The following is a 24,558-nucleotide window of genomic DNA, read 5'->3' on the forward strand; positions in this document are numbered from 1 at the left end:
ACCCGGCCCATCGACGACTCCAAATCTGACAGGGGGAGGTCCCTCTCCCACAGCCCCAGGAACAGATTTGCATACGCCGGCGCAAAGGCCGCGCCCATTGCTGTACCCTGGAGCTGGAGATAGAAGGACCCCTTGTCACAAACCACCGGGGGGGTCACTCAGAAATCCCCCGCGCTGGCTACCAGTACGTCACAATCGGGGGGGTAACAAGTGGGGGTCACCCCTCCTTTATACCTCCCGACCGACAGACAGAGCACGTGACGCGCTCTCTAGCGCCCCTCTTATAGTCAGGCCAATTATGGAATTGCCCGACAATAAGCAAGGAGGCCGCTATACTACTTATGCCGATTATTGAAGGGTCCCCGGTGAGAGTAGGGTATATATTCCCCCGACCTCCGCGGGCGGAATATATAATATCTTCCCGAATCTCACTGGCCTCCCCACAATAATCCTTGGCACAACTCGCTGCCACCAACCGCTTCACGGTAACTATTAGCCGAACACACAGACGTGGGATTCAAGATCGAGATAACAGAACAGCCCAAGATTAATTATATAATTTAATCAGCCTAAAGCACACTAGAAACTACAATATATACAATAGGGAATATACATATGTCAGAGTACAGTTACAGATAAAGCATGGTTTACAAACAGGTATGCAATTCAATCAGTTACCTTGTGCGTCTGGCCACAGGGGGGCGCTGTAGACCAGGTTTCCAGGAACTCCCACAGATGTTTCCTACACGTGACCCCCAGCGAAAGAACCCTGGAAAATGGCCGAAGTAGGGTTATCAACCTGGGCAAATCCAGGTCCCCTCCTACCTTCGTGACCTCAGAGGGAGCACTGCTCCACCCCTGGCTGGAGTTATGGACAAAATCCACAACATGGAATATGGCCATAACTTTGCCTGGGAGCGTCGTAGGCGGACGCCAATGCTCTCATTGTGATAGTTATGAATTTAGCTACAGAACGAGAGGACTCATGACTTGTCTATTAGTTCCCCATTGGCTGATATCACGCCTGGGGTATTTCCCAAGCTCCCGCTCCCATAAAAAAGGTGTGCCAGCATCGTCCGCATGCGGAGACACCATTTTTATGGTTGCCATATTTATCGGAAATATGGCTTGCGAGATATGAACCATTTTTTACTGGAGTCGTTCTGTCTGGCTATTTCCATAGCCTTGCTAACTAGCTAGCAGCCCCCACTACAGGGTCACGGCAGGGAGTCATCCTGTGTCCATTGTCCCTAAGCCACCTAATTTCCATATCACAGGACATGGCCATGGAGGTGTAAGTGGAACACTGAGAACAAGAAGGGAGGGGGCACTGCCAGGGAGTGATGAGGGATTATGACTGGAGTCATAATTCATCTTCATATCCCGGGATTTGCCTCACACCCCTTAAAAACGTAAAAATTATGCGTAAGGGAGAACTCCAACACCCGTAACACCAAGTCAACAAATTTAGATGATAGATTGCTCATACTCAAATAAAACCTTACAGCCTCAATTCCATCAGCGTGTCGGATACTGGTATACAGGGATTCCACATCGCATGATACCAACAAAGAATCATCCCCCACATACAATCCATCAATACGCTTAAGAAAATCACCAGTATCCTGAATAAAGGACGGAAGGCTTCTCACAAGCGGCTGAAGCTGACTATCGAGCCATCTATTTACATTCTCCAGGAAGTTGCCGTTACCCGAAATAATCGGGCGGCCGGGGGGCGAGGACGCATCCTTATGCAGCTTGGGAAGTAGATATAATGTAGCAATCCTAGGCTCGGACACAATCAAAGCTGAGGCAAACTCAGGGGAAATAACACAGTCATCTTTGGCCATATATACAATCTTTTTAAGCTCTTCTGTATATTTGGCAAGAGGATTAAATGTCAACTTGCGATAACAAACCGCATCACGCAGTTGGCGAAATGCCTCCTTCTCGTACGCGGATACAGGCCATATGACTATGTTACCCCCCTTGTCGGCAGGTTTGATTGTAATGTCCGACATCTGTTGCAGCTCTTTTAGACGTATACGTTCCATTTTGGACAGATTATCCCCTCTCACATGACCCGGCAGACTCTCAAATGCTTTTGACACTACCTGCACAAAAAGATCAATATGTGCACATGAAGAGAGTGGCAAAGATTTCTTAGAAGGAGGTTTAATACATGATGGTACCTTACCTCCCTCACCAGCTTTATGTTCCGATTCAAGTTCGGATAGTATGGCTAGTGCTCTTTGTTCTTTTTCTGCAGGAAACAAAATCCGAGATGTATCATCATAAAAGTATCTTTTAAACAACAAGGACCTAGCAAAGATATGTAAATCCTTAATTGCCGTAAATGCATGGAACCCCGCAACTGGAGAGAATGATAGACCTTTAGTCAATAATGACAGGTCTGCCTCACTAAGTGCATGCGTACTCAAATTGATTACCTTGTTGTCAGTCTTGGCACTGAATCCTCTCGGCTTCTTATACCATTGAGGTTGATAACGGGAAAATCCACCGCCTCCATACGTTGCTCCAGACCTGGTACTTGAGTCAGAGGCCTCAGATACCTCACTGAGAGAGGATACATTTGATTGCACTGATGGGCATCTCGTTCCCTCCTGCGTATTAAATGGTTTACGCCAAAAATAGATTTTGTTCTCAGAAAAATCTTTCTGGTCACGTTTGAATTTACGTAGATGAACATCTCGGATTTGTTTAACAAGAGAGTCAACCTTCTTACAGGCCTCTGAGTCGTATTTGTCAGCCTTATCAGGGGGACAAATAGACCGAAAGGATATCTGCTTCTGATCAATGGTAGTATCCATTTTCAAAATACTTGCAGTATTTAAATCCACCAAAAGCTGCATCAGATTCGCGGAGCATGTATTACAAATATCTTCCCATTTAGTAATAAACTCCTGGTCTTCGACCACAAACGTAGGTGTCACCCTAACTCTAAGGCCACGTGGGATAAGTTTTTTATCAATATATTTCGTAAGGAGTAGCCTACTCCACCAGAGACGTGTGCGTTTTGAGAGTAATGCCACAATTTCCGAAAACATGAGATCCAAATCCGGTCCACTACTAGTTTCAATGTTCGCTTGAGCCTCCCCAAACACCTGATCAGCTTGATTAAGCCATGAAGATTCCATGGCCTTGTAGTCCATTTTAAATACACCAGTATCTGTGCAAAACACAGTAAAAAGAGACAATATAAATAACGGCATAACCATCAGCATGTTCATAAGGATATATCATATATGTAAATCCTAAATTGCAAATAAGGACTACTAAATATGGACCAAATCGCTAAACAGTTACAAGACAGGCAAGGAGAGAGGCGATCAATTGGTACAAAAATTATTTTTATTCACAATAATGGCATACAGGTGAAAGAATGGGAGGCAAAAAGCGATTTACATCACCACAGTGTAAGGTGATAATATTTAGTAATAAAATGGCTAACAAGTGGTGCATAGAGGTATATGTGTTGAGCCCATGCTGCCGCGTATAGCACCAATATCCTTTTATATCCATATCATTGTCACATCAGTAACATGGGGTCAACACAACACATGCCATACACGGACAAATAATCATACAGCGACCAATACTCTACTCCATGCGTCATCTTTTCATCCACCACATATGATAGGCTCTGTGCCTACTGGCCAGTTCCTACGCATTCGAAGATTATGTTCCAGTGACGGAGACTTTGAAATGCAGGCGGCTGAATTGACTAACCGATTCCTCGAAAGAGGCTATAGTAGACGTATGATCAAGCGGGCCTATCATAGAGCAAAATATTCTTCCAGGAATCAATTACTGTATTCCAGCAAACCAAGAGGTGGTGATACTACTGTCAGGTTTATCACCAACTATTGTAACCAACATGCCGCTATACGGGAGGCACTTACCAAATCCTGGCCTATTTTACAAGCAGACCCAACGTTGGCTAAAATCTTGCCCAAGAGGCCACAGATTACTATACGGAGAGCTAAGAATCTTAAGGACCATTTGGTCCGCAGTCTCCATGATAATACCATGACTCCAGTCTTCTTTAATACATCTACTGCTAGGGGCGGCTGCTTCCCATGCGGTAAGTGTGTCGCGTGTCCTAATGTATCGCGGACTGATGAGAGACAGACAGCAGAGGAGATGGGAGAAAGTGTTCACTCCATCTTCTCCGAGGCTGTGAAACGATCACAAGGTCACATCAGTCGCATGACACCCGCAGCAGAGGGTCATTAGCATATCACTTCCAATGCTCTGGCATCAGAAGCGGTACACAAGTGGAAAAGAGCCCTTAGGGAAGACATCTTAATTACAATCCAAAATGCTGTTAAAGTTGAAGGGTGGAGGAAAGGGTAAATGGGACAAAGGAGAGACAAAAAAAGCACACAAAACAAAGGTCTACGAATTCACAGTATGTAGTCAAGAATTGACCAAAGTATACATTATAAAGCTAGTTTCAAATGAATTTGAAAATGTGTGCTTCACGTCTATTAAACTGAGTTAAAGTTTTCTCACGATCACTGAATTTTGTCGGATGCTCTTTCATGATCGCCACTCATGTATACTATACGGAAGTTGTATCTTGGATAAATACTATATGTTCGGAGATGGATCCTAACCGCTTTTTATATCTTACAGACACACCATATTTGCCAGCAACACCTCCTCATTGCCAATAACTGACATAGCCAACTCCACAACTAGGCAGGATCGGTTCGGAGGGCTGCATTTCTTTAATCCAGTACCAATGATGAAGCTGGTGGAGGTGAGCTTGTTCATTTTAATGCACATGCCACATGTTCACTCTCATAAACAAGCTTATACTCTCCTCCAGTTCCGTCAGTGTCAGAGCTTGTGTTACTGGGGCTCACGTGACATTTTCTCGTGCCCCGACTTCAGATAGTTAAGTGATTTAACAGGAAGTGAGAGCTGCGACATTTGCTCACTTCCTTTTACTTACATGTCTGAAAGCAAGAAGCCGGCGCTGATTGGTCACAGTTGCAGGTCATAACAATGTCACATGAGCCCCAGGAACGCAAGTTCTGACACTGCTGGAACTGGAGGCAAGTATACCATATTTTTCGGATTATGAGATGCACTTTTCCTCTCAAAAATTTGGGAGGAAAATGAGGGCTGCGTCTTAAAAACAAAATATAGCTTACTGGGAGGTGGATAATTGGCCGACTGCCTGACACTCTGTGCGGCCGCTAGGCTGTGCAGCGGGTGTCCCAGATGGTCTGTCCGGGCTTCAAATGATGGCGCTCTTAGAGGAGAGCTTCATCTGCGCACGCGCCGCTCCAGGTGCCATTTCAGAGCATCCGGGACTCTTTGCGCTGGCAGCTCCACCACACAACCACCACAGCTTCTGCTGCCAGCACAACCTCTGCCTCCTGTGACATAAGATAGACCCCCTTCTTCTTCTCCTCCCCCCCCCCCCCCCCCTCTCTTTTTTTTTTTTTTTTTTTTTTTCTAAATTTAGGGTGTGTCTTATAATCCGGTGCGTCTTATAAAACTAAATAAGAAGGGTTATCCAAGTAGTGAACAACCCCACCCCCCCTAAGTACAATGGAAAATGTACACAGTAAGCCACAGAATTCCTATGATCTTTCAATGTAAAGGTGAGGGGATTATATTTTTAACTAGCCCCTTGACTGATTTTCTACAGGGGAAAATATAGGTAATTTTCTATTTCCACCTCCAAAATGAAAATCCTCACACTGTTACTCTGGGGAATCTGTAACAAAAAAGGCAGTGAGTAGATGATGAGCCTGGCCTTCCACATACTACTCCCTCAATTTTCCCCCAAATAATGTCATCCACCGTGGAGTAAGTGTCAGAGTATCATATTTCTTTTCATTTCAGACTTCTTTCTCCTAACCTCACTGTAGGGAGTGTCGTGTGCGTTGTTGGAAATAGTTTTGCTGAGGTATTTAATTTCTTGTCCTCTCTTACAGGTCATTAAGACACCAATGACTAGCCAAACGACTTTTGACTCTCTCATGGACTTCAGTAAAGCACTAGGAAAGACACCTGTGTCATGTAAGGTAAAGTGTACTGATGACAGATAAAACGAAAAAATATTTGTTCTTTGGACATGATCACACTAATACCTTATTTTCCAAGTATTTCAGTTTATGGTAATCAGTAATATGACTGTCCATCATATATTCATATTTCTTTGTCGCTCCATTGGGAGACCCAGACAATTGGGTGTATAGCTTCTGCCTCTGGAGGCCACACAAAGTATTACACTTTAAAAAGTGTAACCCCTCCCCTCTGCCTATATACCCTCCCGTGCATCACGGGCTCCTCAGTTTTATGCTTTGTGTTGAAGGAGGCACACATTCACTCAAGCTCCCATTTTAGTCAGCAGCAGCTGCTGATTGTATCGGATGGAAGAAAAGAGGGCCCCTAACAGGGCCCCCGGCATGCTCCCTTCTCACCCCACTAAGTCGGCGGTGCTGTTAAGGTTGAGGTACCCATTGCGGGTACAAAGGCTGGAGCCACATGCCGTTTTCCTTCCCCATCCCTTAGAGGCTCTGGGAGAAGTGGGATCCTAACCGGTCATCCAGGCACTGGGACCGGGCTCCCTCCGCAGCCCCTGTGGGATTCTGACGGACAGGAGACTGAGTATCATCAGGGACAGGCCCTGCATCATAAAGGTACTCTGTGTCCCCTTGGGGACGGTGCATGGAGCACTTGGTCTCAGACGTGCAGCGGCTGCTGTTTTTGTGTGACGACCGGGACTACCGCGCCTGCTTGCCGGCCGCGGTATTAAATTTAGTCCCCGGCTTTTGCGGCCTAGTGCATTAAACTCCCGCCCCCAGGCCTGCCAGTCAGGGGTAAGGGCGGGACGGTCGGCCTGACGTCGACTGTGAGGGCTGGAGCATACTTTAGTGTCCTCCTCCCCCCCTCACTCATCACTCTGGGGCACCAGATTCCCGCACTTTATTGATCACGCCCACGGCTCCCTCCTCCCCTTAGAACGCCGGCAGCCATGTTTTAAACACATTCTGCCGGTGGAGGACTTCTGGCCACAGCTCTGGGAGACCCAAGGCAGGGAATCTGGTGGACACACACCGCTCTGGGCGGTCGGTAAGCCACACCGGTCACACGGTGCTGGTCCCCCTAGGGTGCCGAACTGTGTGTATATATATATATTATATTATATTATATTATTATATATTATATTATATTATTATATATTATATTATATTATATTTTCTAGGTTCGGCCGCAGTGTTTAGCCTTTGGCTATATACCCTCAGTGATTACTCTCCTAGGAGAGAACAGCATGTCGGTCACAAGGAGCAAGGGTGCCAAGACACAGGGTTATTTTGCAACCTGTACCTCTTGTGCGGCTATGCTACCTGCAGGTTCCACCTACCCTCACTGTGAGCAATGCTCGGGCCCTGTGGCACTCGCTCAGCCGGAGCCTCGGGCACTGGTGGGACCCTCGGCCCAGGTAGAACCGCCGGCCCCCCCTGTCCAGGTGGCAGGGACAGAGTTTGCAGTTTTAGCTGAGAAACTCTCTGAGTCACTTTCACAATCCATGGCTCAGTCTATGGACAAATGGTCTGCTAAGATACTAGAAGCCTTGCAGTCCAGACCGGCCCTTACACAGGCCCCAGGCACTGCGGGGTCATCGCCCCCAGGCCCCTCTCGGTCTGCGCCGCAGCATGCTCCTGGGGTGGCCCCTAGGTATCACGTGGAGGACTCCGGCACGGACCGCAGTCCCAGACCGGCTAAGCGGGCTCGCTGGGAATCTTCCCCGACTTCATCACGCTGTTCGGGGTCTCACCTTGAGGACTCTCTGGAGGATGAGGCAGAGGTCGCAGCCCAGGGCTCTGACCCTGACGTTGCTCTCTATCTTGATACACCTGAAGGGGACGCCATAGTAAATGACCTTATAGCGTCAATCAACCAGGTGCTAGATCTATCTCCCCCGCCTCTACCTGTGGAGGAGTCGGCTTCGCAGCAGGAGAAACACCAGTTTAGGTTTCCCAAACGTACACGGAGTGCTTTTTTCAATCGCTCTAACTTCAGAGATGCTGTCCAGAAGCACAGAGCTTTTCCGGACAAGCGCTTTTCTAAGCGCCTTAATGACACACGTTACGCCTTCCCCTCTGACGTCGTCAAGGGTTGGGCTCAATGTCCCAAGGTGGATCCTCCAGTCTCTAGACTGGCGGCTAGATCCGTAGTAGCAGTGGCTGACGGTTCATCGCTCAAGGATGCCACTGACAGGCAGAGCTCCTAATAAAATCCATCTTTGAAGCCACAGGTGCGTCTTTCGCCCCGGCCTTTGCAGCCGTGTGGGCACTCCAAGCTATCTCAGCTTGTCTGTCGGAGATTAATGCGGTCACACGTACCTCTGCTCCGCAAGTAGCGTCTTTGACTTCTCAGGCGTCGGCTTTTTCGTCCTACGCCATGAACGCCGTCCTGGACTCTGCTAGCCGTACAGCGGTAGCATCCGCCAATTCGGTGGCAGTCCGCAGGGCCATGTGGCTACGCGAATGGAAGGCAGACTCTGCTTCCAAGAAGTTCTTGACCGGTTTGCCTTTTTCTGGCGACCGATTTGTTTGGCGAGCAATTGGATGAAATTATTAAGCAATCTAAGGGAAAGGACTCGTCCTTACCCCAATCCAAGCCAAAAAGACCTCAGCAACGAAAAATTCAGGCGAGGTTTCGGTCCTTTCGGCCCTCAGCCAGATCCCAATCCTCCTCGTCCAACAGGCCACAGAAGAGCCAGAGGAACTCTTCTGCATGGCGGTCTAAGTCACGTCCTCCAAAGACCGCCGGAGGCACCGTCTCCAAGGCGGCCTCCACAAACCGCATCCTCGGTCGGTGGCAGGCTCTCCCGCTTTGGCGACGCCTGGTGGCCACATGTCCAAGACCGATGGGTGAGAGACATTCTGTCTCACGGTTACAGGATAGAGTTCTGCTCTCGTCCTCCGACTCGTTTCTTCAGAACATCTCCGCCCCCCGAGCGAGCCGATGCACTTGCTCAGGCGGTGGACACTCTGAAGACAGAAGGAGTTGTGATCCCCGTTCCCCTTCAGGAACGTGGTCGCGGTTTTTACTCCAACCTGTTCGTGGTGCCAAAAAAGGACGGATCATTCCGTCCCGTTTTGGACCTCAAATTGCTCAACAGACATGTGAGAACCAGACGGTTTCGCATGGAATCCCTCCGCTCTGTCATCGCTTCGATGTCACAAAGAGACTTCCTAGCATCAATCGACATCAGGGATGCCTATCTCCATGTGCCGATCGCACCAGAGCATCAACGCTTCCTGCGTTTCGCCATTGGGGACGAACACCTTCAGTTTGTGGCACTGCCTTTCGGCCTGGCGACAGCCCCACGGGTCTTCACCAAGGTCATGGCATCCGTTGTGGCAGTCCTGCACTCTCAGGGCCACTCGGTGATCCCTTACTTAGACGATCTCCTGGTCAAGGCACCCTCCCGGGTGGCATGTCAACACAGCCTGGCCGTTGCTCTGGAGACTCTCCAGAGGTTCGGGTGGATCATCAATTTCCCAAAGTCAAAATGGACTCCGGCCCAATCACTGACTTACCTCGGGATGGAGTTTCATACTCTCTCAGCGATAGTCAAGCTTCCGCTGGACAAACAGCGTTCGCTGCAAGCTGGGGTGCACTCTCTCCTTCGGGCCCAGTCACACCCCTTGAGGCGCCTCATGCACTTCCTGGGGAAGATGGTGGCAGCGATGGAGGCAGTCCCCTTTGCGCAGTTTCATCTGCGTCCACTCCAATGGGACATTCTCCGCAAATGGGACAGGAGGGCGACGTCCCTAGACAGGAACGTCTCCCTTTCTCTGGCAGCCAAGACCTCTCTTCAGTGGTGGCTTCTTCCCACTTCTCTGTCGAAGGGAAAATCCTTCCTGCCCCCATCCTGGGCTGTGGTCACGACGGATGCGAGTCTGTCAGGGTGGGGAGCGGTTTTTCTCCACCACAGGGCTCAGGGAACCTGGACTCCGACAGTCCTCCCTTCAGATCAATGTTCTGGAGATAAGGGCAGTGTAATTAGCCCTAAAGGCGTTCCATCGGTGGCTGGAGGGCAGGCAGATCCGCATACAGTCGGACAACGCCACGGCGGTCGCGTACATCAACGGCACGCGCAGCCGTCAAGCCTTCCAAGAAGTTCGGCGGATTCTGCTGTGGGCGGAGGCCACAGCCTCCACCATCTCTGCAGTTCACATCCCGGGCGTAGAAAACTGGGAAGCAGACTTTCTCAGTCGCCAGGGCATGGACGCAGGGGAATGGTCTATTCACCCGGACGTGTTTCAAGAGATCTGTTGCCGCTGGGGGACGCCGGACGTCGACCTCATGGCGTCTCGGCACAACAACAAAGTCCCGGCATTCATGGCACGGTCTCAAAATCACAGAGCTCTGGCGGCGGACGCATTAGTTCAGGATTGGTCGCAGTTTCGACTGCCTTATGTATTTCCTCCTCTGGCAATGCTGCCCAGAGTGTTACGCAAGATCAAGTCCGACTGCCGCCGCGCCATCCTCGTCGCTCCAGACTGGCCGAGGAGGTCGTGGTACCCGGATCTGTGGCACCTCACAGTGGGTCAAACGTGGGCACTTCCAGACCGACCAGACTTGCTGTCTCAAGGGCCATTTTTCCATCTGAATTCTGCGGCCCTCAACCTGACTGTGTGGCCATTGAGTCCTGGCTACTAGCGTCCTCAGGCTTATCTCAAGATGTCATTGCCACTATGAGACAGGCCAGGAAACCAACGTCCGCCAAGATCTATCATAGGACTTGGAGGATCTTCTTATCCTGGTGCTCTGATCAGGGTTTTACCCCCTGGCCGTTTGCCTTACCCACTTTTCTTTCTTTCCTTCAATCCGGAATGGACAAGGGGTTGTCTCTCGGCTCTCTCAAGGGACAAGTATCGGCGCTATCCGTATTTTTTCAAAAGCGTCTAGCCAGGCTTCCGCAGGTCCGCACGTTCCTGCAGGGAGTTTGCCACATAGTCCCACCTTACAAGAGGCCGCTGGAACCATGGGATCTTAACAGAGTGCTAAAGGCTCTGCAGAAACCACCTTTCGAGCCACTGCGGGATGTCTCCCTTTCACGGCTTTCGCAGAAGGTGGTTTTTCTAGTGGCAGTCACTTCGCTCCGTAGAGTGTCGGAGTTGGCAGCGCTGTCATGCAAAGCCCCCTTCCTAGTTTTTCACCAGGATAAGGTGGTTCTGCGTCCGGTCCCGGAATTTCTCCCTAAGGTGGTATCCCCTTTTCATCTCAATCAGGATATCTCCTTACCTTCTTTTTGTCCTCATCCAGTTCACCAATGTGAAAAGGAGTTGCATTTGTTAGATCTAGTGAGAGCACTCCGGCTCTACATTTCTCGCACGGCGCCCCTGCGCCGTTCTGATGCGCTCTTTGTCCTTGTCGCTGGCCAGCGTAAGGGGTCGCAGGCTTCCAAGTCAACCTTGGCTCGGTGGATCAAGGAACCGATTCTTGAAGCCTACCGTTCTTCTGGGCTTCCGATTCCTGCAGGGCTGAAAGCCCATTCTATCAGAGCCGTGGGTGCATCCTGGGCATTGCGGCACCAGGCTACGGCTCAGCAGGTGTGTCAGGCGGCTACCTGGTCGAGTCTGCACACTTTCACGAAACACTATCAGGTGCATACCTATGCTTCGGCAGATGCCAGCCTAGGTAGGCGAGTCCTTCAGGCGGCGGTTGCCCACCTGTAAGAGGGAGCCGTTGTCGGCTCTTTTTATTGGGGTATTCTTTTACCCACCCAGGGACTGCTTTTGGACGTCCCAATTGTCTGGGTCTCCCAATGGAGCGACAAAGAAGGGAATTTTGTTTACTTACCGTAAATTCCTTTTCTTCTAGCTCCTATTGGGAGACCCAGCACCCGCCCCTGTTCCCTTCGGGCTGTTGTTGTTTGTGTTCACATGTTGTTCATGTTGAATTGTTCTTTTGGTTCATGGTTTCAGTTCTCCGAACATCCTTCGGATTGAATTTACCTTAGACCAATTTATAAGTTTCCTCCTTCCTGCTTTTGCACCAAAACTGAGGAGCCCGTGGTCCACGGGAGGGTGTATAGGCAGAGGGGAGGGGTTACACTTTTTAAAGTGTAATACTTTGTGTGGCCTCCGGAGGCAGAAGCTATACACCCAATTGTTTGGGTCTCCCAATAGGAGCTAGAAGAAAAGGAATTTACGGTAAGTAAACAAAATTCCCTTCTTTGACAAGAACTAATATTCTTCCTTAGGACACCCCAGGGTTCATTGTGAACAGACTTCTGGTACCATACCTAATGGAATCTGTGCGTCTTCATGAAAGAGGTAAGTCGCTGCATAGCTGATGACCTAATATGAAAACTGAGACAGAAGTCTTTAAATTTGCCTAATGAACACTATACCCCATAATTACATAGTCGCCAATCAACAGCGCTAGTGCTCATAAAAAAAGGTTTTTTTATTTTTAATTGGTCAGACACCAAGTATAACAGGGGTATAGACCATAACAGTGTTTTAAGAGCAGGTTAAGACAGAGCGAGGCGATTAAATCCTCATGTGAAGCCGCATGTTGCAAAGGTACATACAATGATATAGGTGGTACACTTAATTCCTCACAGTGGTGAGCGCTGGGTCATCAAGTGAAAACATTCAGGATAGCCAGCTGATGTCCAGAAGGATAATATACAAGACAGGATCACAAAAAAAAAAAAAAAAAAGTCAATACATTTTAAGCCAGCAATTACATGTAACATCACCACAGCGCAAAAACCAGAGTGGGGCTTACCAGAGTAAGTAAGGGCACATGCCTGGACACATGGGGAGCAGTCCCAACACGTGTTTCGTGCAAATTACTTCCTCTGATAGACAGATTTCTCATCAAATACAAAAGTTAGTTTCTGGATGTTCAGCCCATAACTGTTTTGTTTGGATACTATGGGTTTTTTCATCTTGGGGACATAATGTCCACACAAACAAGTGAACGTAAATTGGTTTGTTTCAATATGAACATGAGATACTCAACCTAACACCTTAAGAGCTCTATGAAATGGTTTTTCACCACAAAGGAGAATATTATTGGGCTCAGGGTGGTCCAAAAATATCAAAAAAAAAAAAGCAAACTAAGTCCCTGCCGCTTATACTTACTGTGTCCCCCGCAGCTTCTAATTGGACTCCTGATTTTCTGTTCTGTGGGTGCATGTGGTCAATGATGCAGACAATCACCTGAAGCAAAGAGACCCACGAGGAACACAGTATGGAGTAGTGAAGGGTTTCCAATATCCTATTTTTTTTTACTTATTGCACCAACTTGGACTCATTAATCTCACTTAAGGTAGGGGACAAGCCTTTAAAATGTACCAGTCTTTGAGCAAGGGCAGAATCAAAGACTAATGTGACTGCACTTCAGATTCTCTAGTGCTGATTGTGGCCATGCCATTGGCAGTAAGTTTCAGGCTGTCTCACACGTGGTGACCACAGTGCATTATTCTCCTGCAATTATGATAGAACTTCAGCATTTTTGCTGTGAATATTAAATAGTTGCAAAGCGTGAGTGCAGCCTGTGACCTCAGGAGAGCAGGTGATCATAATTTGCAGGCAGCCATAGACTTCCCATCAAAGTCTCTGTGATCATTATTGGCGCTCCCTTTTAACTATTTGGTGTTGAAACAATTTTTATTTTATTTTTTTTGCCTTTGGTGTTTTCCACCATCATCCATAAGTCATAACTTGTATTGTTTGGTCACCACAGCTATACGGTGGCTTTCTATTTTATCACTTACCCCACCCGTTTCTCCTTGGGGATCATGTGTACAAAGTGATAAATCTACCACTTGTGAGTGTTTTACCAGTTTAGTATTCCACAATACATAACGTCTCCCATGTTACAGTGGAATTAAATCAAAAGTGGGATAAAGTATGACCTTTTATTCAGTCTACTCATTAAATATACTTAGTGTACAGTGCAGAGCCTAAAATATAATCTAATTTTTACCGTATTTCTAATACCTCAGCATATGCAGGGTAGTGAACCCACATTTTGCCTGATACCAGAACCTAATCCCTTTTATCCCTGCTTAGTTTTTTTTTTTTATTTTTTATTTTTTTTTATTTTATGCCATTTACTGCATAGTCGAACTAACCGAGTAACAATGTGAACTCTGACATCTTAGGCTGAGTTCACATGTCCTGTAACATCCACTAGAATGGATCCTGCAGAGATCTGTTGGGGAACAAAGTTCTGCGAACACAACTTTTTTTGGCCAATGCAAAATAACTGATTTTCTGGTGGATTATTTTTTTTTTTTTTAATCATGGAAGTCCATGGAGAATGGATCCGATAATTGATTGCTATTTAGTCGTCCATTATTCTTCCATTTATAATGAATCTGTTTTCTTACAGGATCTGTTACATATGGAAGATAGCAATCAGTTAACTGATTCGTTCACGATAGACTCCAGTGTTAACAAAAAAAATTAATAAACCCAAAAAAACTAATCAGGCAGAGATCAGTTATTTAACGACAGACAGTTGTGTTTGCAGGAGTTTTTTTCCCAACAGATCTCTGCAGGCTCTCTGCTAATGGATGATTACAGGACATGTGAACTTAGCCGGACAGGTAAAATAAATGCAGCCAATAACAATAGTCAAGCAATCAACAATTATTGTGTAATGATTCAGCAGATTGCTGCTATTTCATTGTCGCAGACTTCTTGGACAAATTACAGCAATAAAAGGGCAACAGTTGTAACCTGCCCAGGCCAAAGGATCAAATACACAACAGGATTCAGCAGAACCCCACAATAGGCATCACAGGGGAAATTATATTCCTGCTTGTTGTTTTTTTTCTATATATCAGTGTAGGGACTCACAATGCATGAGGACCCTTGATGTTTGGGTTGTGAGCTTGTGTATTTTGGCCAAAATATTAACCTATATCTTTTAATATTAATAAATATATGCACATATTATATTTTTATACAGGATGTAGTCAGGCCTATTAAAGTAGGGTTTCCGTTCCTATGTGATGCACCTAGTCTAATATGGGCATCATCAGTAGGCTGCTAGCCAGACACTGTGCACCTACATGTGTGAATAGCGCCCCCTGCAAGCCATTTGTGTGCAATTTTATCACCAAGCAATCACCCCCTCCATGGATTGCTAGTGTGTGAGTGGTCACTCCATCAGTGTTTTGCACCTGTGTTGCCTCCATCTTTTATTAGGGGGCTTTGCTGCATCCTGTCAGTGCATTAGATTCTTTAGTCTGGACAGGTTAAGGCCCTGTGCGCACGCTGCAGAGTTGCCGCGGAATTGCTGCAGAAAATGTGTCTAACATTGCTGCAGTCATTCCCCAGCAAATCCTGTGGGTTTGAAAAAAATGCTGTGCGCACACTGCGCTTTTTTTTTTTTTTTTTTTTTTTTTTTTTTTTTTTTTGTTATACCCGAGGATTTACCGCTGCGGAATTAATGAGCATGTCACTTCTTTTCCGCAGGTACCTGCGGTTTTTGCCATAGATAATGGTAAAAATTGCGGGGACCAACATGCAGAAAATCCACGGGTGTGGGATTCTATCAGAGGGTCCGTTTTTTTTTTCTAAAGAAAAAGGCACTTTCTAGTGCGCACATAGCCTAAGACTGCTGCCCTCTTGTTGCTGTAAATAATTGCTGAATTTTGTGGGGAAATTATATTCCTTTTTATTGCTTTTTCATATATATCTATATAGATACAGATCTCAGACTTTCTGGACACACGATACATGTGCTGTTTTGTGACCACAGAATAACATAAGATGTAAATGATTGCTGGTTAACGCCAGGGCTGTGGAGTCGGAGTCTGAGCTCATTTTGGTGGAGTCGGTATAAAATGCACCGACTCAGACTCCTAAAATATATAATAAATTGGGGACAGGAGTGCAATGCAGAATGTGCTGAATATTTCACTAAATAATAACATTTAGTATAATGCTTATATTTAAGTGGAAAATGTATTGTAGTACAATGTGAACATTAGACAATTATTTTTATGATACAATAATCAAGATAATTAGAACATAAATATATTTATTGGAATACAACTTTAGAACACAAACTAATAAATTGTAAATATGTAATATATACACATACATGTGTAAGGGGTGGGCAGACCCCTCACAAAGAAGCCTAGTTAACCCGGAAATGTTATTAATAAAAATGTCTTATATTGTATGTATGTATGTATGTTGAGTTAGGGTACCCCCTAGTGGCCGGGTGGGACGGCTGTCACCACATTGGGAAGGAGGAGCTGACAGTTTAGGAGGGAAGAAAGTGTGTGACACAGGCAGTTGTCTCTGGGACAGGAAAGAAGAAGGAACAGCCAGGGGCAGAGTGTGGCAGCTGAAGTTCAGGGAAGCCGGAGAGAACAGGAGCGGGCGGAACCTCGTAGAGTGAAGCAGTCCGGTGTGGGTCCGGGCTGTGGGTAGCCAGAAGTGGGAGCTGGGCGAAGAGGAGTAGTCAGGCAAGTCACCCACTTGAGGGGACGCTAGGGCAGGCTTTCCCTCAGCTAAAGGAAGCGCCACAGCACTGTGTTTTGTTACTGCCACGTGTGGAGACTTGCGAAGAATAAAACATGTTTGTTATTTGCATTGAACCATGCCTGAAGAGTATTTGTGCGCCGGACAACACCTGCACCACCACACTCTGCCCCAGCAAGACCTCTCTTGTCCCCAAAGTGACGGTGGAACCAGGGGTAAGCCTGTCAGCAAGGGCCACGACTACAAGGCCGGAGGCACCCCTGGCACCCCGTTACACACACAAGACATATATGTAATCTACTGTATATTACATAGTCTATTACATATTTACAATTTATTACAGTTTGTGTTCTAAAGTTGTATTCAATATATTTTATGTTCTATCCAAATATATTGATTATTGTATCATAAAAATTATTAAATGTCTGATGTTCACATAGACATGTTCATGTGCTACAATAAATTTTTCACTTAACTATAAGCAATATATGTAGGAGTCGGAGTCGGTGCAAGAGAAATTGAGGCGTCTGAGTCGGTTTGGTTTACCGACTCCACAGCCCTGGGGGGGGGGGCTTTTCAATTGCAAGAGCATAGCTGTGCTCTGATACGCTCAGTGCTCATACTAGTGCAAGCCGCTTGCAGTGTTTGATCGGCTCTCACTGGGGGTAACAGCATGATTCGATAGTGTGCCCTGCCCCACCCTCCTTGGAAGTGATCTGCTTATGGATGGATGTGGGTGGAGACTTGAATTGCAACCCATGGAGGTACGGTTCATCTGTACCGGTCAAACCAAATTTCCACAGATTCGCTCATCTCTACTTGTAATCTTAGCACATCTCTGAAACTGCTTGTGGCCAGGCTTTAAAGGAGACTGTGATTTTCACTTTATGCAGCTATGATGTGTATATATATCACGCGATCCAACAATCGATTTGAGTCCTCTAAGTGGACTAATAAGAACAGTAAAAAAAAAAAAAAAAAAAAGTTTAAAGAAACAAAGAAAACATAAGTTCAAATCACCCTCCATTTCGCCCATTAAAAATAGATAAAAAGAAAAATGCACAGGGTATTGCCGTGTTCAGAAAAGTCCAATCTATCAAAATATAAAGATTAACCCAATCTGTAAAACGCTGCAAATAATTTTATCGTTCTTGAATTTATTTATTTTTGTTGTTGCTGCAATATGCCACTAAAAATGCTGTAACAAGCGATAGAAACATACATTATATTTTTGTGTTCACTACTAAAACCGGCCATGTCTGCAATCATACTGATGAGGAGAATCTTATTGTGTTGGGTTTTTTTTATTATTTTTTTATTTTTCCACAAAATGTACACCATAATTTCTCAAACGGTCATAATTTTTTATTTTTTCTACACTTTCTCCTTTTTCCCCCTTCCTATTTTTTCTCCTTCTTCTCCCGGTGTTCCAGTTCACTATGTGGTAAAATGAATGGTGTCATTCAAAAGTGCAAGTGGTCCCCCAAGAAATAAGCTCTCATAAGTCCATGAACAGAAAAATAAGTTGTATAGCTCTGGGAAGAAGTGGCCACATCGTGAAGGGGTTAAAAGTGAATCATACATTCATAGACCTAAGATGTCGCCATCTAGTGGACACAAAAATTAACAGCAATAAAATTTCTGTATTTAGACCAAAGTTTAACTTTTTTTTTTTTTTTTCTTTTTAATGGTGTAAAAACAAAAAATGTTATATTTTGGCTATTCTCTGAACCTTTCAGGTCATGCATCTAAGGAAGACATTGATGTTGCAATGAAATTGGGAGCCGGATACCCAATGGGTCCTTTTGAGCTTCTGGATTACGTTGGTCTTGACACTAGTAAATACATCATTGATGGTAGGACCAGTCATTTCAATTGACATAATGTTCTAATATATTTGGGGTGTTTTTTGTTTTTTCTTTTTTTTTTCATTTTACAGATTGATTGTATTTGTCCTCCAGCCAACCAGTGTACTCTTGATTCCTAATACCTGTTAGGCTATGTGCGCACGTTGCGTACTGCTGTGACAAATATTCTATAGCTATTTGGCAACGCGTGCGCTTCAAATCGCTGCAGAAACACTGCGTAATGGATGCAGTGTGTCTGCAGAATTGATGCTGATTTCATGCACTCGGGATGCTGGCTCTCCCATAGACAAAGTGGGAGCAGCGTCCAAAGCACACGAAATTAGTGATGTTGCTTTTTTTTGAGCGCAATGATCTGGATCAAAATTTCAGCATCCAAATCGCTGCACTCAAAGCATCGTGCGGCTGAATTATGCACAATCTTCATAGATTGTGCAGGGGACGCATGCGTTTACGCTGCAGTGCAATATGCAGCGTAAATGCATGCAATTACGCAACATGCGCACATTGCCTTACATAGTAGTCCCTGTTTGACAGAAGAGACGCTGATAATTGGATGCTTGTATGTAAATCGGTGGTCTCTGTCATGAGCTTGCCTAATGTTTCTTCAGGTTGATCCAGTGCCCATTGTTTCATGCTGGCACTGTGCGCTTGGACCACTTTCCAATTTTAAAGCGCCCTGAATGATTATTCCTCCACCACCCTCCTTAGATGAAATAAGACTGCAGTATACAGTGATTTCACACGATATTGGATTGTCTTAAATTCTATTAATATGTGGCTGTTTTGTTTTTTTGGGGGTTTTATTTATTTATTTATTTTATTTATTTTTTTTTTTTTTTCCTCCACCACAACTCCAGGTTGGTACCAGATGGAACCTGAAAACCCCCTTTTTGCCCCCAGTGAATTGCTCAATAAGCTGGTTGCTGAGAAGAAACTTGGAAAGAAGACCGGAGAAGGATTTTCTAAATACAGATAATTGGCCTGGCAGTATTGCAGATCTATATTTTTATAGTTTCTTGCTTGCTTTGATTACTATGACCGTTACGTTTTTTTTACATTGTACGGTATTCTCAGCACTTATTGACACTCTAGTGCCTTAGAGTAACGATTCTCTATTTCATCAACATCCTTTTGTACCACTGCATCCAAACATCAATATGTCATAACCATGCTAGAGTCAATAAAAATAATGAATGTAGTTCTGTTGTCCTGATTTACATGAGCCTGAATAATTAACAAAAATAGTCACCAAATGGGAGCGGGTGTCATAGGAATGTGGCCTTGTAAGGACCACAATACTAGATAACTGCAGCACGTGGCCCCATACAGAGTCCTAACTCCAGATGCCTAATGGCGGTCCTTCACATCCAAGCCCTGCACGTGCCTAAAAAAGCAGTTTACATTTGCATGTATCTGAGAACCCAATGTATGGGGTGAGTTCGTTTCTGGTGGCAGAAGGTGTGTTGAAGTATTGGGTGCTGAAATGCAATATCTGTTAAGCAAAATGCAGTTTTCATTTCACGACTTACCCTTTGCAGTTAAAATGCTTAAAACATCTTTTGGTAAATTCCTTTTCCAGGGGTGTAATTTCTAAAATGAGGTGTGCGTGTGCGTGTATGTGTGTGGTGTGTTTTTTTTTTTTTGTTTTGTTTTTGTTTTTTTTTTGTTTTCTTGTTTAAAAAATTTCAATTTGCATCCCTACAAGTGCAGGCCAATGTGGTGTTAAAGGGAACCTGTCATCAGATTTGGCAAATATAAGCTGTGGCCACCACCACTTGCTCTTATATACAGTATTCCAGAATGCTGTGTATATAAGAGCCCAGGTCGCTCTGTATAACGTAACACTTTTATTATAGGGCCGTCCAGTCCGATGGGTGTCACTGCTCTCTGGTCTGGCACCTCATCTCTGCTGCGATCTCCATCCTCCTATCCAGCCCAGGCTGGCATTGCGGTCCTGCGCAGGCGCGTTTTGATCTGCCCTGCTGAGGGCAGATCAAAGTACTGTAATGTGCAGGCGCGAAGAAAGGTTAAAGACCACCCGCACAAAGCGCACTACAATACTTTGATTTGCCCAGCTCTGGGTAGATCAAAGTGAGTCTGCGCAGGATTTCAATGCTGGCCTGTGTGGATGACTTGGGACGTGTCATGCACACAGGCCTCAGAAGGAGGAGGATGGCGATCACTGCAGAGAGGAGGGGCTGGGTACAGAGTATCAACTGGACCCACATAAGGACCACACAGGATCTTCATCTCATGGAGAATATAAACAACGAGGAGGTATGTGCAATTCAACATGGGTCATGTGACAACTAATATGTCATGTCCGCATTTATCTAAAAGGAATGATAATCTCTCTATTTTAGATTGATGGCCTAAACAGATTAGAGATAATTTGATATATCTATATCCCCTGATGAACCCCAAGACGCTGGGGGGAAACGCGTCGGGATCAAGTTAGTCCTGGCAGGATAAGTACTAGGACCACAGGTCCATCATCTTTTGTGTAGACCCTCTTTCTCATGTATCTTCCCAGTTTCATAGCCATACAGGCAATTTATTAAACTGTGATTTGAAATCCTTAATTTGCACATGAGATTTGGGTTTATTATTGTAATTGGTATTACTTTTGACACATGACTGTTATGCACCACTGCACAATCCACTTGGTGGTGGGTTAGGGTCAGGAGTAGTAACAGGGGCAGTTAGGGCTAGCTGCCGAGGAACGGGGGGCACCCAAAAAATTAAGGTGCTTTTGACCTCCGTGGTTAGGTAGGGAATAACATCAGGGATTATCAGACCCCCTGTCCCACCTCATAACTATCAGCATATCAATTGAAATTAGTAGGCAGTGCACACCCCTTGTCCCCTGTCCACCTTCAAGACCCTACTTAGTTATCACTAAGCACGACTTGTTGATGTCTTTACTTCTGGATATTATTCCAGAATTTAGTATTATTTTAGTATTTTAATAGTATTAATAAAAGTGACGTTTTAGAGAATTTTTTCTGGTTTTCAATACTTTGATTTGCCCAGCTCTGGGTAGATCAAAGTGAGTCTGCGCAGGATTTCAATGCTGGCCTGTGTGGATGACTTGGGACGTGTCATGCACACAGGCCTCAGAAGGAGGAGGATGGCGATCACTGCAGAGAGGAGGGGCTGGAGCAGAGAACAGCGACACCTATCGAACCGGACCACCCCTCTAGATTAGTATTATAAAGGTCTTTGTTATACAGCGCGGCCTGGGCTTTTACCTATAGCGTTCTAGAATGCCATATATAAGAGCTCATTGGTGGTGGCTGCAGCTTATAGTTGCCAAATCTGGTAACCGGTTCCCTTTAATACACCAAACCAAGAAAAAAAAATTCCTATTTAAAATGCCAATTCTTTATTAGTCAACTCACTAAAAAACTGTCAATGCAGTCACATATAATAGCCACAAACACAGGTGGATGAATGGTGAGCGGGACCAGTGCGCCAATCGTGTCGATACTAAATGATGTTTAGAGATATTGGTTAGGCAGGGGTAGGGGTAACCTAGTACTGGCCCTATGATTTTCCCCTACCTACCAGCGGAGTGCAAACACCCTAAGGCTATGTTCACACACTGCGTTTTTCACCTGCATTTTTGGTCCGTTTTTGGTCCGTTTTTGCTGCAGAAATTTCTTGAGAAATTCTTGTAACCTTTCTGCAGACATTCCCCAGCAAAACCTATGGCAAAAAAAATTAGCTGTGCGCACACTGCGTTTTTTTTCTTAAAATTCTTTCAGTAGAATTTCTTAAGAAAAAGAATGAGCATGTCACTTCTTTTCTGCAGCTAACTGCGTTTTTTGCCATATATAATTGACACAATAACGCAGGGAGCAACCAGCGGTAAAAACGCACCGAAAATGCACCAAAAACGCACCGAAAACGCAGGTGCGTTTTTGGTGCGTTTTTTAACACAGGTGCACTCTTAAGAAATTTCTTAAGAAAAAAATCATTTTTCTAGTGTGAACATAGCCTAACACTCGGTGCCCCCGCTCCTCGGCGGCTGTCCCTTACTGACCCTCCAATCCACATATACTACCACCATACACCATATATGTATGTATGTGTGTGTGTGTGTGTGTGTGTGTATGTGTGTGTGTATATATATATATATATAATGTATATATATATATATAATATATATATATACATATACATATACATACATACATACATACATACATACATACATACATACATACATACATACATACATACATACATACATACATACATACATACATACATACATACATTGATTGTGCAGGTCATATACTTGTCTGGTAGCTGCTCTCTAAAGTCAGTGAGAATGCTTTAATTATACCAACTAGAGAAATATGAGAGAAAATATCTCATGCTTGTGCCAATGCACATATATTCAAAAATGCAGCACCACAATGACTGTACATTCAGATATAAAATATAAGTTAGTTGTACTTATCCCATTGCATACAAATCCCATCTCAACGCGTTTCTCCCTCAGGATATCTGGGGGTTCATCAGGAGATGTTCAAATATTAAATCCAATGCCGGTCACACAGTGGAGATCCGGATAGTATCGTGACTAGTGGCGTCACTTCGGACTGCACAATCAGGGTCCTATCTCGTTGGTGGTGTCAGGGATAATACCACTTTTTCTTCTTTTTTTTTTTTTTTTTTTTTTCTTTTCTTCCACCTGTTCTTAAATAAACTCCGTTCTGCCCATACCATCCCGCCTCCAGGAAGCTTACCGTCCCATTGTTTTTTTAATCTCGCGCCAATTCGCGTGCGGGTGCTTCCGGCTGCGGTGTCGTCTGACGTCACACAGGAAATCAGTATGGCCCACAATGCTCAGGATCCCAAACGTCATACCGGAAGTAAGCGTCACGTGGAGCGCAAATGCGCTCCACTTGTGGAGACTCCCCCAAAAGTCGGAGGATACTTCCGGAGGCGGGATAGTCTGATGTCACAGGGTGAATGTAACCCACAAGCCCATGCTCACAATCCTAGATCTCGGACGTCAACCAGGAAGTTTCACAGTGTGGAGCGCACCATGCGTTCCACCTAGGACACCTCCCCTAAAGGCCACCCGGAGAGGGGAGGGGTAGTTCCATAGGGAGTTATTGCATAAGGGCCTGAGGAGCCTAGTCGGGCTATTTAAAATAATAATTATAGGAAATACAATTTATTTGCCACATAGTGACAGATGCTCGTCCTATCAGGACAATCAGCATAAGGACATTCCTGCCCATCCCAAAGATAAATCATCCTATATTTGTGTGTGTGAAAGAGGGTATCTCAAGAACCGCCAAATTTTTATTTAGGGAACTACCCACAGATCATATAAAACTCGTGAAATTAAGCTGTTCATTGATCCCATTAGGGCTCATACTCCGCAGTAGATAGATCCACCTGGTTTCCCTCTGGAGAATTAGCCTATTCCAATCCCCCAATCTTTCATGTTTCTGAACTGTCTCTATTGCCTTATAATGGAGACACAAAAAGTGTTCTCTTTGATATTGGACCACATGGCGGGCTAACGCGGTGTCTCTCTTGTGTAAAATGTCCCCCATATGTTCCCCTATCCTTACTCTAAACTCTCTCTTGGTTTTACCTACGTAGTTTTTGGGACATTGACAAGTACACATGTAAACCACGCCCATGGTCTTACAGTTCGCAAAATCTCTATTGGTGAATGTTCTCCCTGTCACCGCACTTGTGAACGTTTTTGAGGGATCAAGGAATCTACAGAAGCTACAGGAGCCACACCTAAAGGTTCCAATAGGTCTCCTATCTAGCCATGTCCCTACAGGCTTGGGTAATTCAAAATGGCTATGGACTACATGATCTCTTATTGACCTACCTTTTCTAAAGGTGACCGAAGGTTTAATTGTTAAGGTATCAGTCAGATCCGGATCTGCCCGTAAGATATTCCAATGTCGCCTCAGTATATCCATTATTCTATCCGCTTGGTCATCATATGTCCCGATTTAATCTGGTTAGACCGTCAATCTCAGTTTTCTGACTGGGTACAATCAATTCTGTCCTATTTCTCCCTTTAGCAAAATTGTAAGCCTTATTAATTACCCCCATTGGGTACCCTCTGTCCGTAAACCTGCGTCTAAGATTGTTGGATTGTGCCTGAAAATCTCCCAGACTTGAAC

The 24,558-nt window shown here is 45.2% G+C and overlaps 1 protein-coding gene across 1 annotated transcript in view; it reads left to right on the top strand.

Moving 5' to 3' along the window:
* The window catches only part of HADH (hydroxyacyl-CoA dehydrogenase), a 37,151-nt gene extending 17,565 nt beyond the window's left edge, over positions 1-19,586 (top strand). The window contains exons 4-8 of the mRNA XM_075336388.1: positions 4,660-4,786; positions 5,976-6,065; positions 12,266-12,338; positions 18,260-18,376; positions 19,246-19,586. Coding sequence (XP_075192503.1) covers positions 4,660-4,786; positions 5,976-6,065; positions 12,266-12,338; positions 18,260-18,376; positions 19,246-19,364 — 526 coding nt within the window. The 3' untranslated portion in view covers positions 19,365-19,586. The remainder of the gene's footprint in view (positions 1-4,659; positions 4,787-5,975; positions 6,066-12,265; positions 12,339-18,259; positions 18,377-19,245) is intronic.
* Positions 19,587-24,558: the final 4,972 nt, after the last annotated feature.

The sequence above is a fragment of the Anomaloglossus baeobatrachus genome, chromosome 1, assembly GCF_048569485.1.
Source record: "Anomaloglossus baeobatrachus isolate aAnoBae1 chromosome 1, aAnoBae1.hap1, whole genome shotgun sequence".
Taxonomy (NCBI): Eukaryota; Metazoa; Chordata; class Amphibia; order Anura; family Aromobatidae; genus Anomaloglossus; species Anomaloglossus baeobatrachus.